At 40.0% G+C, this 13,212-nt stretch overlaps 1 protein-coding gene across 1 annotated transcript in view; it reads right to left on the bottom strand.

The window, feature by feature from the left end:
* The window catches only part of COL25A1 (collagen type XXV alpha 1 chain), a 298,979-nt gene that overhangs the window by 88,249 nt on the left and 197,518 nt on the right, over positions 1 to 13,212 (bottom strand). The window contains exons 8-9 of the mRNA XM_036381685.2: positions 2,408 to 2,479; positions 1,418 to 1,525 (exon numbers count right to left, since the gene is read on the bottom strand). Coding sequence (XP_036237578.1) covers positions 1,418 to 1,525; positions 2,408 to 2,479 — 180 coding nt within the window. The remainder of the gene's footprint in view (positions 1 to 1,417; positions 1,526 to 2,407; positions 2,480 to 13,212) is intronic.

Below are 13,212 nucleotides of genomic sequence, written 5' to 3'. Positions count from 1 at the left end.
GTATGTGAATTATTACAACACTATCACTGCAGTCAGAAATGGATTCTGGTTTCAGTCTTGCCCTTACTAGATCAAACCAGCACCAACTCTGCTGACTACAGTCCATTTAACCACAATAAATGAACGCAAGGGAGACCTAGAAGAGGCCCAGAGCCTGATGTGCCATAGGTCTAACAAGAAATGGGAAGGTTGCCCAAGTAAAGCATCATGAGAACTACAGACTTCTAATGTCATTTAATAACCTTGATCTAGAACTTATGAGGGCAGGAGTGGTAAAAAAGCCAAAGACAAAACAACAGCAGCAGCAGCAGCTCTAGAGTCCTAGATGTCTCAACTGGTCAGCTTTGCTGGATTTTCAAGAAAATTTTAACAGCATCTTACCATTATCATGCTATATTACATTTAGACAGCTAATACCTGAACAGGGTTAGAACAGGAGTGTAGGTATTTTCTTTCTCAGTTTTAGCCAAAAAAGGCCCTGCAGGAAAAATTTATGCTGTCCTGGTCTCATGTAACAAGTGATGCTTTTTCTTCAAGAAACTAGTTTCTGTTTCCAGTGCTGGTCCTCACTTTGCTGGTTCCCCATGTGCCTTCCTGGCCACAATCTTCACTTTTCGTGGATGTGAACATGTGTATGCATCTACACATGTGCCATTTTATTTTTCATGTCTCTCTCCTGCCTGTGATTCCATTTCCACACTGATAACACAATGCCATTCATGGTGAAGAGAGATACTTCTTTCAAAGGAATAAAAATTAAGGAGGCCACAAAATATGAAACTAAAAACAAACACATACTTTTCATAAAAATCATGTGTTTAGACATCTGTTCAAAAAGTGTGGAAGTCATCCCATGCCTAAAACAAACAATACACAATACACTGGATTCTGCTGCTTGTTCTAATGAAATATGGTGGTTGAGCCAAAGAAAATGGTACTGTTCTTCTTGTTTAAAAATGGCAGAATCTAACTCCCAACTTCATCGTACCCTGGGCAGCTTTAGCAGTTTATTACTTTATTCCATGACTTTTGAGGTAAAACCATTAAGAAGTGAGAAGTCAAGCTATGCTAGGAGGCCTCAAATTCAGTTTTATCTTGCAGTTTGAATAGAAACATTTATTACTCGTGGAAAGGGGCAGACTCTCCTCACACAGCTATTAAACATCAGTGAGTGACTGAGAAACCTTAGAAAGTGTAGGGAAACTGCCAGGGGTGGGAGGCAAGGAACCTTGGCGTTACTTCTGGCCCTTCTATACACTTGTTCTGTGTGTGTGGGACTTCAGGTACACCTTGAAACTTGACTGTGGTTCAGCTTCCTGTCTTACTTGCCAATCTGACCTCAGAAAATGTCTTTGACACTCTGCTGGCAAACACTTGAGAGAAACGTGCACACCAAAGCAGCAGCAGAGTAACTCACCGTTAAGCCAGGCATCCCACGAGGACCATCTTTGCCGGTGTCTCCTGGGGGACCTCTGGGTCCTGGTGGCCCTGGAGGTCCAGGAGGTCCAGCTTGTCCTTGGTCCCCCTAAACCAATAAAAAACTCATCACAAAATTGGCTTTAGAGGCATCAACCACATAAAAAACACATCAATTCACCTATAAAGAGTGCAAGACAGGTTGGAAGAAGCTGCCCTGAACTGGACAGTGGCTTCTTCACTGCTTATGGCAGAAACAGCACTTTGCCTTGAAGACCAACTGTTTGTATAGGTCCAATGCAATCAGCCACAGAGCAGAAGGTTCAGATTCTAAACTGCTTGTTTTACCACAGCACATATGCCAAAATTTGGGATAGTCCTGAAATATTTTACTCATCTAGTTCTCCAGAGCAAGTGACTGTTTTTGATAAGCATCTGTTTGCTTCATGATTTGCATAATCATACCAAAGCTGAGGCGAGAAAGAAAAGTTGCATCTGAGAATATACAGATTTGCACAGCAATTTTCCAAGCCCATGAATGATACATGGATAGATTACAAAACTGAGCATGGAAAATAACTGCTTCTTGATGGAGTTGTACATAATTTCCCATCTGTTTTGGGAGGCTGTTTTATAATGACAATTAGCTAGCTGTCTTCATTTTTACCTATTAATTTGTTAAAGTCAATTTTCAAGAGAGTTGTCAAAACATATTACCTTCCCCTCTAAAAAAGAAAAGACACCCCAAAATGGTGCTTTAGTTATTTCCAGCACATCACTGCAAACCGCTGGAAAAAAGCTGCCGGCATCTCAAACGTGGCTCACTTAGCAAAGCCACCCACAGTCTTTTAACTGTTAATACCATTAACAGCAGCTTCATTTCAAAGCATTTTCAAGTGAACAACCTGCTATAAGAAGGCATCTGACAAAAAGGTACAGCAAAGAGTAAACTGAATGTAAAGAACCAGACTCCAGTGAGATGAAGCACTACCTTAATGAGGCGGCGTTTAATGAGCTGCTGATCAGCAGAGAGAAACCCATGATTGATTTTAGGAAACACCATCTGATCAGGCAGGTGAGGTCAAAGGTTGAAGATCAGAGATGAGAGAATTGAAGAATAGACATCAGAAGGCCCGAGAAAGAAATAAAGACATATTCATTAGATTTGTAATAGCTGTTATAATATGAACTGGTGCTTCTGCCTGAAAGAAACTGTGCATTTTATTTTGGAAAAAGATTACCTCTATTGTACAGACATACTGCTATGATTTAGCAGTATGTCTTAAATGTGACATAAATGCATAACTGTTTTTTCCCCAGATTTTGCATGAGAATTCTGCCTTTGTATTAGTTTTTTCATTACCCAGGCTCTAAAAAACAGTATTTTTATATATTGTTCTTTCAGCAAAGCTTCTAGAGACAAAGCACCAGTTCAACTTTCAGTCAGATTTTCTAACCAGCATAGCGTGCCATGAAGAATGGTGTCATTTTTATAAGGTCTGAAGGTCCAGCTTGACCAGATTGTTTCCTGCTTAATTTGCAAATCCACTTTGAAAAAATCTGGATGTACAGATTAAACCTCTGGTATCTAACACAAATATCTGACTCTACATGTAACCAGTAGAGAGTTCACTGACATTTTCCACACTCATGTATGCCTCAGGGAAGCAGAACAACAGGAAAAATTCATCTGAAAATAAAATCCTGACCAACACCATGGGGAATGTAGGCATTTCCAGGGGTACACAGTTATAGATTTGATTCCACGCTCTGCATCAGAAGTACTTAGATCAATGCAAAGGCAGTGGCTTAGATCCACCATAAGAATTCACTGGTATTCCATGCTAAAAACAATTTTTCATGTGCACTTTTATGCTGATACAGAGAGACCTGACTGAACAGGTACATGTCAGCCACAAACCTTGACGGTGAGGATCTGATTACTGTGCAGAGCAGCAACTGTGGGGAAGCCTGGCAGACCCTAGGGACACAGCACAACATGGTACGAGAACAGCACAACACAAACATCACAGAGACCGTTTACTGACACATAAACAGAACAAACACCACGTTTAGTACACCCCACACTGCCAACAGACAGGAAATGGCCTCTCTGTCATATGGGAAACAGAGTGAGGTCTGCACTGCACTGCAGACGCAAGCTGAAACTTCACAATGAGAATATCAAGAGATTTTAGAAGGAGCAATCCCATGAAGGTGTCTCTCCTTAAAGTTACGATAAATTGTTATGATCATTTGAAAATTGTTAAGACTATCAGCCACCAGATGGTTGAGCCATTTTCAATGGAAATGCACTACAGCACTTCGAGATCTATGTGGAAAGCCTTGACTCTGGATTGCTGCAGAAGCTGACAGCAATGACAGTATGCTCTGAAGAGCTTTGCATAATTAATATCCTGCTCCTCACATTCTGTTTAACATATGACATTCAGCACATAAATTGGTAGCACATAAACAACTAGGAACACTGAACATAAATCTACTGCTAGATCTTGGGTAGTCCATAATGGTCAAAGTTTTCCAGACACACACAGCAGTATTTTCCTATCCATTTTTACCCCCTCAGCTGCTATGTGCCACATATGGCTTCTCATATTCTGCTCTACCGAGATGTGCAGAATTTGTACTGTACTGGCACAACAAGGGAAGGGTGTGGTGATTGTGGCCTGCTGTCACACTATAAGGGGGTGAATTTTGCTTTCAGTCCAACACCTTTCTTGAGCTGCCTTGTAGGGTGTGAATTAAACCTTCTGATAAAGCCAAAACCTTATGCAGTTGAGCAGTGAATTCCTAAAGAGAAGGAAATCCCTAAGTCCTCTCCTTGCCTTTAGCATAGCACACACTGTTAGAAGCAGAGGCTTTTTCAATGGCAGAGGAAAATTCAATAAAATACATCCAGGGAGCTCTAAGTCCCCTATATGCCCACAGACCTCCTTTATGAGGTAGAGGTGGCAACACAGCCCTTCTGGGGGCTCCTCCTGGAGCAAAGAGCTGCACCATGCCAGCCTAGCACCTCCTAAAGGGAAGGCTGTGCCCGACTGGCTGCCAGGCAAGGGCCCTTCTGAGGAGTCCTGTGTGAAGGTTCTGCTGGTGCAGCCCATGTTGCTGTAGCACATGAGCTCTTTGCAGCCCAGCTGGCCTGCTGGGGAGCACCAACAGGCCAGGGAAGCCTGCCAGCTCTCTCAGCTGCAGTAGGTTTTTTTAATGTGGCAAATACTTGCTCTGTTCATCACACCAGAGAGCCTGTGGATCACAAAGACTGCACCAGTCTTTACAAAAAAGGGAGAGTTACTTTTTGATGCATACATGTCTTCACTAGCATCTTGGAGTTGCATTTAGCATTTTTATTCCTGCTCTACATCCATGAGATGAAGCTGAGAATCTGTAAGTGGATCCTATAAAGCCAGTGGCTAAATGCAGCTTTCCCATTTCATTGGGATGAACCACAGTGTGCCTAACTGCATTGCTCAGTGACCTGAAATCTCCTCTTTAGAAACAAATAAACAGAAAACAAAACCAAAAAAGGCTAAAACTCACAACATATAAAGGGACTCACTCCTGAGACACTGATAAGACTGGAATGATACATCGTTTAGGAAACAGATGTATCAAGTTTTCATTTATCTTATTATGGAATGTGCATTTATCTTATTATGGAATAAGTTAAAGAAGTTATTAGAGAGTAATGTGTCAGAATCTTTACATCTGTGACTCATTAGCCCTGCTGTGCACATGATCCATTTCTCCTCTAGATAAAACTACAACCCCCATGTAATGAAAATGAGCACAAACAAGAAACCTACATAAGAAGATAAATCTGAATAGCAAGCAATAAATGACATTTATTGAAAAAATGGATAAACATAACATTTTTAAACAACTTCATTTTACTCATCAGCCTTTAGAATTACAGCACAGTAATTTTCAGTTACCTCTAAATTAGAATATTAGCAATTTGATGTTTTAAACTCATATTAATTTTGATTTATTTCATTTTCAACATGAAGGAGAACCGAGAACTAATTAAGAAAGGCACTTATTCAGAAAATACAGTGGTTTGTCATGAAAGATTTTCTTTCTCCTTGAGAAGAAATGAAAGACATTGGAAAGATTTGTGTAGCTGTACACAGAACTATTTACATTCAGCACTGCACAGTCCAGCCCCAGCATTCCCAAAGCTTCCCAACACCACATAGGCAAGTTCAAGATTAGCTGTCAGTACTGCAGTTTTTTGCCTACATAAACAACACATGAGAAAAGGGTCCTTCCCATTCTTCCATCTGCAGCTTAGTTACTTCTTCCAGTTTGTTCCCAAGTAGGATAAAGCTTTCCTTCCTTTGCCCAAAGTGGTCATAATCTTAGACCTAACAGTCAGACACATGAAATGCCAGTTTGGACCTGGATCATCTCTCCATGAGTAACATGTCTCTCTGCTCTCTGAAGAGTGCCAGAAACATGGCAACACTAAATGGAACCCAGCAAAGACACTACAATAGGGCCATAGTTTTTGCATGTGTGGGAGGCTTTAGGCTTTGCACCCTCTGGCATCCATGAAAGATAATGCTGGCACACGATGAGCTTCTAAAAGGGCATAAAAAGAGCTATCCTTCCCACAAAATGAGTTCTCTTCCTTTCCTGTCACTCTGCTATAAATATAGCCACAAATATCCCCTGGATCTGTTTTATTTTTCCCTATCGAAGGCTGTTCTGAACAAAGGATTCAAAGTTACTCAATTTTCTCTTTATTTGGTTTGATTCTTGAACTGCACATAGGAAGGGTTCTTGTTCTACACCCTGGGAGGCCCTAACAGAATACAAAACACTACAGTCATCAACAGCAACCACTGGTCTACTAAATTCCTCTGCTGACAGCTCCTCAAGCTCACCCTGAAATGCTAGCTGGTTACAATTTCTAAATTAGCACAGTTGCTGCATGCCTCACTGCCATTTTTGCCCAAATGCCAAGCAAAACACAATGCCTGATGGAAGCCAACAGCCATGGGACAACATTACCCACCTGAAAGTGCAGGTAAAACCTACTTGCCCCATACAATGGCTATTGAGAAAATCTAGGGATGCCAGAACATCATAACATTCCCCTGGCTGATTTTTTTACTTGGATGAAATAGTTCTCCTGTTACATTCATCAAAGCCTTGAAGGATGTAATTCCCACTAGCTGTCCTGGATTTTGCACAGTACGCTCAGCTTTGTCCATTGGTCCACATGAGGTCAATATTGTAAGGTCATCATAACCTTGTCAGAGGCAAGTATGATAACATTAGGCAGCAGTGTTACTGGTTTTATACACTGTGCTCCACACACTCCAGTTTGACTACTGCATTTGCTCAGTATAGTAAATGTCACAGTCCTCTCTAGGATTTTCCTTCTGACCTGCCAATAAACCCAAGCTGCACAAGCTTGCATGTTCCTGTGAAGACATGGTAAATGAGACAGGAATTACCACCTGCTGTTCTCTTGCACTTCCTAAGGTTACAGCCAGCTGCTGCTATTTCACATCAAATCACACAGGCTTCAGGCCAGAGCGGTCCTGACACTCTTTATGGCTGCTCTGCCTCTCCCCAACACCACCTCCATGTCTAATTAATCCCTCAGACTGAGTGCCAGTCCTGTGGCTAATTATTGTACCTGCCCTGGGGAATAGTGTTTGGTATCACCCTGTACAGTGCCACCGACTCTCAGCAGGAGCTCTCTTATATAATCCCTTTTATCATAACTGCTCCTTTCTCCAGCAGCAAATCTGCTAACAAAAACAGTACACCACAAGAGACAAGAATCCAGAAATTTCTTTTCACTTAGGTAAACGTTCAGCAAAGAGTTCTGATTTGAATACATTATATAATGATCCAGACTTTGCAAAAAATAGTAAAAGTGCAGTGTTTAAGATCTAGCATAAACAGATCACTGTAAAGCATTATTTCCTATAATGACCTCTGTGAAATCTACCTGACACTGCACTCAAACTGAATGAAACAGGATAAAGCCAACACTTCTCTATTTTTGTCCTATTATTAGATGAATTTTCAGTGATGCAAAATGTCTTTTCTACACAACTCAATTATGTGTTCTGATGAATGATCACACACCTGACCTCCATAAAATATCCTTCTTGAAGGCAAACCTGCTACTCTCACTGAAAGTGGTGGTAGGCATCCAGCTAACTGCAAGATGGGCTGGTCCATAACCAAGTTGGTTCTCAAAACAAAAATCTTCTCTCCTAGCTTTTGTTTATCTTCAATTTTTTCACCTGCTGCAGTTATGTGATTCAGGTAAGTCGTTCAAGCTTCTTCTCTGATGTTTATTAGGACTGGATTAATTATTTTAAGAGCTGTTTTCAATCAGATTTGTCTAATTCAAATGTTCAGTGCTGCAGCACTTCTGCGTGACAGCTGTAGTTAGAGATACAACAACTACATGATGTATTTTCAGCCAGAGGACAGGGCTGTAGAAAAAGGAACAGGATGTACAGAGACTTCCTTCCTCACCATTCCTCTGGCATTACTAAAAAGGGGCAAGATGCAAACCAAGTGGTGGAGAGTAAAGACACGCACTGCCCAGCTCTTAGGACAGGAATGACAACATCCTCCTCTCGGGAGCAGGTATGTGGCACTTTCTCTGGAGTGTCACAGCTGTTCTGCATTCCCCAGGGGAACTTCAGGAGCTGAACATCAAAGGCATAGCTTGGCCCTAGAGAGTCATTCACAGCCAAAAGGGCACTCTGAGTCTCGAGTCTGAGTGTCCCAATGCTTTAGACAAAGTTGGCAGCCAGCACCATCTGAGTTCTTTCCTAACCTCTCCTAGTTACAGAGCAAAGTTACCTTGCTCCAATTTGTTACCCTAGTTTCGCCTTAATGGAAAACAGGGGAGCCACAACGGCCCAACGCCAGTGAAGTGCAGATAATTAATCCCAGGAATGGAGTAGGTAAATACCCCTGTTGCCTTCTGGCAGATAAGGAAACAAAGTCTTAGGAATTAAATTAACTGCTCACAGACAAATTGGCATTAAACCGGATGTCCAGTGGTTTTCTCAATGATTCTGCTTCAGTGAAAGTTGTGTTAACAGAAGGAATCACTAATGCTTTTTTAATGTTCTTATTGTGGCCCACTAAGAGTGCAGTTTGAAACAGTAGCTAGATATAGCTTATATAACTTGATCTACAATTTGATTTAAACAGGTCAATTAACAACAGAAAAAACAACCATGAGTGTAATCACACTGCTAAAGTATGAAATTAAAGCAGCACTCTGTATCTGCTATATGCTTGATGCAACATACAATAAAAGAGAAAATATGCTTTTAGACATAAGAATCATCAAGTGCAGAAAAAATTCATAGCATTAAATGGAATTTAAATTATGCAAAATTGTATTTAATTAACATAATACTTTCACTCTAATACTATACATTTTTGCTTTGACAAGATGTGGAATGAGGATCAAAATTACCAGCATGAAACATTTGGAAACAAATCTTCCTGTAACGTAACTGATTTACCTACATTAACTACAGTTAGCAATGTCAACCTGACCTCACTCCAAAAAACTGAGTTTTGCTTTTGGGGAAGGCAAGAAATCAGATTAGTTTATATACTACAATTTATTTTGTGAAGCAAATCTGTTCCTTTCTTAAAAAGCCCCCAACAACAGCAATCAAATCAAAACCAAAACCCCCCAAAATAGAATGGCTTTAAAGAGGGTTGAAAAGTTAATGGTCATGGTTTAATCATCATTAAGTAATGAGCATTTTCTAATTTATGATTGAGGTGCTGATTCTAAGGAGATGAATACAGGTTTTCCATGCATTGTCACCAGGAGCAGGAAAAGGCTCAAAATACTTACTATATATTTCCAAGATACATATTAACTAATAATAATGCACATATATTTAAAGAAGGCTTTTTAAAATTTTAATTTAAAAAAATCAGGTCAAAATTTACTGCTTGCAAACCTTTAATTTCCCTTTAATATGGCATAGTTTATAAAGGTTGTGCCTATAACAGAACAAGTGAAGCAATACTTCAATTTGAAAAGAGAGCTCATGTTTATATATAACCACACGTTTGTATTTAGTTATTTCAGTAAATAGACTGCTTCCAGGACTTCTTTTGTCAATATTAGGTAATTTTGAAGTAGTCTGTCAGCATAGAAGAGTAGAAGTTCCAAAGCAATGATTTCTCTATACCAGGCAGCAAATAAGTAGCAAACATATTAACAGTAAACAGGGAGAAGGGTTAACTAGAAAAGAACATTATACCTCCATCTCAACCTAACTGTTTTAACAAGACTCAAGGAATGTTTTTAATCTTGAAGTCAATAAAGGTTAACAAAATAAAATAAACTTCTGGGTTCCTGTCTTTTCTAGAACTTCATCTTTCCTGCTTAAGATATTTAAGAGATATTATCAGTTCTGTGCCATCCCAGCCAATGGGAAAATTTATTTAAATGTAACTAAAGTAGAAAATTATTTTGTGGAAATACTTAAGTATGGCTTCTGGGTGGTATCCTATTTCACCGAGCCCAAAACCAATTTTAAAACCCGCTTCTAGCTAATTATTTCTAGCCCTGGTAAGCAAGAAATCTCTCATGTATCTGAGATAAAGGACAGAAGATATTTATTATGTCATTTACAGATGGCTGAGAAAAGACTAAGAATCATAGAGTCACTAAAGTTGGAAAATACCTCCAAGATCATCAAGCCCAACTTCCAACTGAACACCACCCTCATCCACTAGGCAGGTCACCTGGTCATGAAAGAATATCAGGTTGGCCAAGCAGGGCCTGCTTTTCCTGAATCCATGCCGGCTGGGCCTCATCCCCTCAATGTCCTGTACATGCTGCATGATCTTATCCAACATGATCTCTTCCATAACTTTTCCTGGCCCTGAGGTCAGGCTGACAAACCCATAGTTCTCCAGATCCTCTTTCTGAGCATTCTTGTAGCTGGGCAGCCTCCAGTCATCTGGGACCCCCACAGGTGGCCAGGACTGATGATAAATGATGGAGAGTGGCCTGGCCAGCTCTTCCACCAGCTCCCTCAGCACCTTCATGTGAACCCCATCTGACCCCAGAGACTTGTGAGTTTCTGAGTGGCACAACAGGAATAACTGCTTCCTCCTGGATTGTAGGGGGTCTCTTCAGATCCCAATCCCTGTCAGCCAGATCAGCGGGCTGGTTGCCCTTGGGACAACCAGTCTTTCTGTTGAAGACTGAGGCAAAGAAGGCATTAAGTACTTCAGCCTTTTCCTCATCCTTGATTACAAAGTTTCCCTCCACATCCACTAAACCATTCCATACTAGCTGTTCGGATCCCAAACATTCACCTCTGTAGACCTGTTTCCATTATCAAGATGCAGTCTCTACTTGGACAATACACCCTTTGAAATCCTACCATCATGAAATGTTAAAAGGCTTTTTTTAAAATTGGACTAGAGCTCAACAACTGTAACTGAGCAGCCTCATATCACCATTTATTCTAACAGTCCACAGGCTAAAGTCCATCATTTTCAATTTTCTCATGGCTCAGGACAGTAAAGCAAATCTCCATGGACATTTCATGAAGCCATGCCCTCTGCAAAAAGAAGAGCATCCAAAAGATATATTATTACCATTTCTTATGCTGGTATCAAGGAAATCTAGTTCTGCATTTGACCTAAATGCTTAGCCAACCAGAACTTTAGAGTAATTAAGAGATCTGATATAAAAATACATAAAGAGATAAAAAAATAATTTTTCCAAATAAGATCAGGATACACCATCACTACCTTATTGGTGGTCTCATGTGATTAAAAGCTATATTAACTTGCTGCTCAAACTCCCACTCAGGGTATGAATTTCTGTACCACTCACACTACTAAATGTGTTTTGGCTTGTATTTTCTACACAATATGGACATTGGTAGATCAAGCCACGTGGCAATACGAACTAGAACCCTTAGGCCATCTCTGCTCAATGAAGGATACTGATCCACAGACTACTTCTGAACACTTAAGAAAACTTATCAGATTCTTGGAAAAAAAAAAAAAAAACAATGAAAAACCCACTCAAAAACCAGCCACATTATTCTAAAAATACAAGGGCTTGACCTCTGGCTGGTATTTGCATGACTGAGTTCTTAGTGTATGACTCTACTGAATGAATTTTCAAAAAGACCTGAACTATAAAGCAGTTCAGTATATAGCCTACTTGTCCAGTGACTGTCAACATTTTGAGATAACTGATTACTATTTTTATGGTTTTGAAATTATTTCAGAAAGAACAATCCCTCAAAAAAATCTCATGGTGAAAAAACGTGGGTGGGACAGAAAACAATATATTTTCCTCTTGCAAAATGTTTTCACAAATATCCTTCTATTTTCTGATCAGCAGATCTTTGGAAGTTTAAGGTCTCATCTTGATTTGGACAGTCTTTACATTTTATTTTGATTTCTTTTACAAAAATGCCTAGAGGAAAGAAAGCAGCTTTTCTAAAGAAAAAGTGTCATTTTGAAATTTCAGTCATAGCTTGGAACACTAGGAACCTTTTGCTAAGTTAATCGCTTGTTTCAAGCCAGTATGTAAAAATATAAACCCAAAGAAACTTCAGGTTCCATACCTGTAAAAGATGAATTAGCACTAAAACGTTCACTGCTCTTAGATATTATATTCAATCTGTCTGCAAACTTGTCACATCCAAGTGTTAATGTCATGCCCCAGTTACTTTCAGGTACAATATTTCTCAAAAATAATATTGTATGACATTACCTCCAAACCCATTTATTTTACACACGCAGTGATGGAAAACTGTGTGCAAAGGTAACCAACCAGGACTAAATGGGTTTAGTTTCATTTGGTGCATGAGTGGCTTACACATAAAAATTCTATTAATTATATTGTAAATCCCCTGGCACAGCAGGTTGAGCAGACTCACCCTGAAGACAGTTATCAGAAGAGATAACTGCTGTACCATGAAACATTAAATAGTCAGAGGCTTCATGGTACTTATTACTTGTGAAATATGGAGGGGAATAAAGGAGAAGAGGCTGTAGAACACATTCAGAATAGATTAAGGGAAAACCAACAACACTGGGCAAATTTCCCAAGTTCAATCCATATACTTAAAAAGGAGGTATGTCACTACAACCTGCATTGACTAAGGAGTTGGTAAAGTTTCAGCTTGTCCAGAAGATGCTAATCATCACCTCTTCCTCCCCACTGCTGACCTTATTGAATTCCTTTTCTGTAATCAGATACAGAATTCAGTCTCAAGTGCTAGCTGCTGCTGCAGATACAACTTCGTGATGTCCTTGTATAAGAATTCCTCGGGTTGGATATTTTCTGCTTTTTATCTGCACTTGATTTACCAAACCCACAAACAGTCATAACCATGATTTGTATGGCTCAGTAAGGACTCTACTGCCTTCCTGTATATGGAGTATGTCTTGGCAAAGTAGGACTCAACAAGCTCTGTGTAGCAGAGGTCCCATTGCAGTAACACTGACCAAACCTGCATCTTCTTCTTGGGCACTGCCAACACCTCCACACCAGGAACTGAAAGCCACATATGCTTAACCACTTAACAGTTCTTACATCTACATCTCTTCAACATTTTGCCAAGATTTCTGCATCATCATTCCCTTGTGTTGATACCACTTCATTTGTTCTCCAGTGTTCAGGCCTCGGCGGCTTTCCCTGGAAACTTCTCTGATAGTCATAATTCCAGATTCTTATCCTCAGCTACGTAATGCTCTTCACAACACTGCTCTTCCATATTTGTTATT

Source organism: Molothrus ater, chromosome 4 (genome assembly GCF_012460135.2).
Source record: "Molothrus ater isolate BHLD 08-10-18 breed brown headed cowbird chromosome 4, BPBGC_Mater_1.1, whole genome shotgun sequence".
In the NCBI taxonomy this organism is placed as follows: domain Eukaryota; kingdom Metazoa; phylum Chordata; class Aves; order Passeriformes; family Icteridae; genus Molothrus; species Molothrus ater.
This window is presented reverse-complemented; position numbering and strand designations above follow the sequence as displayed.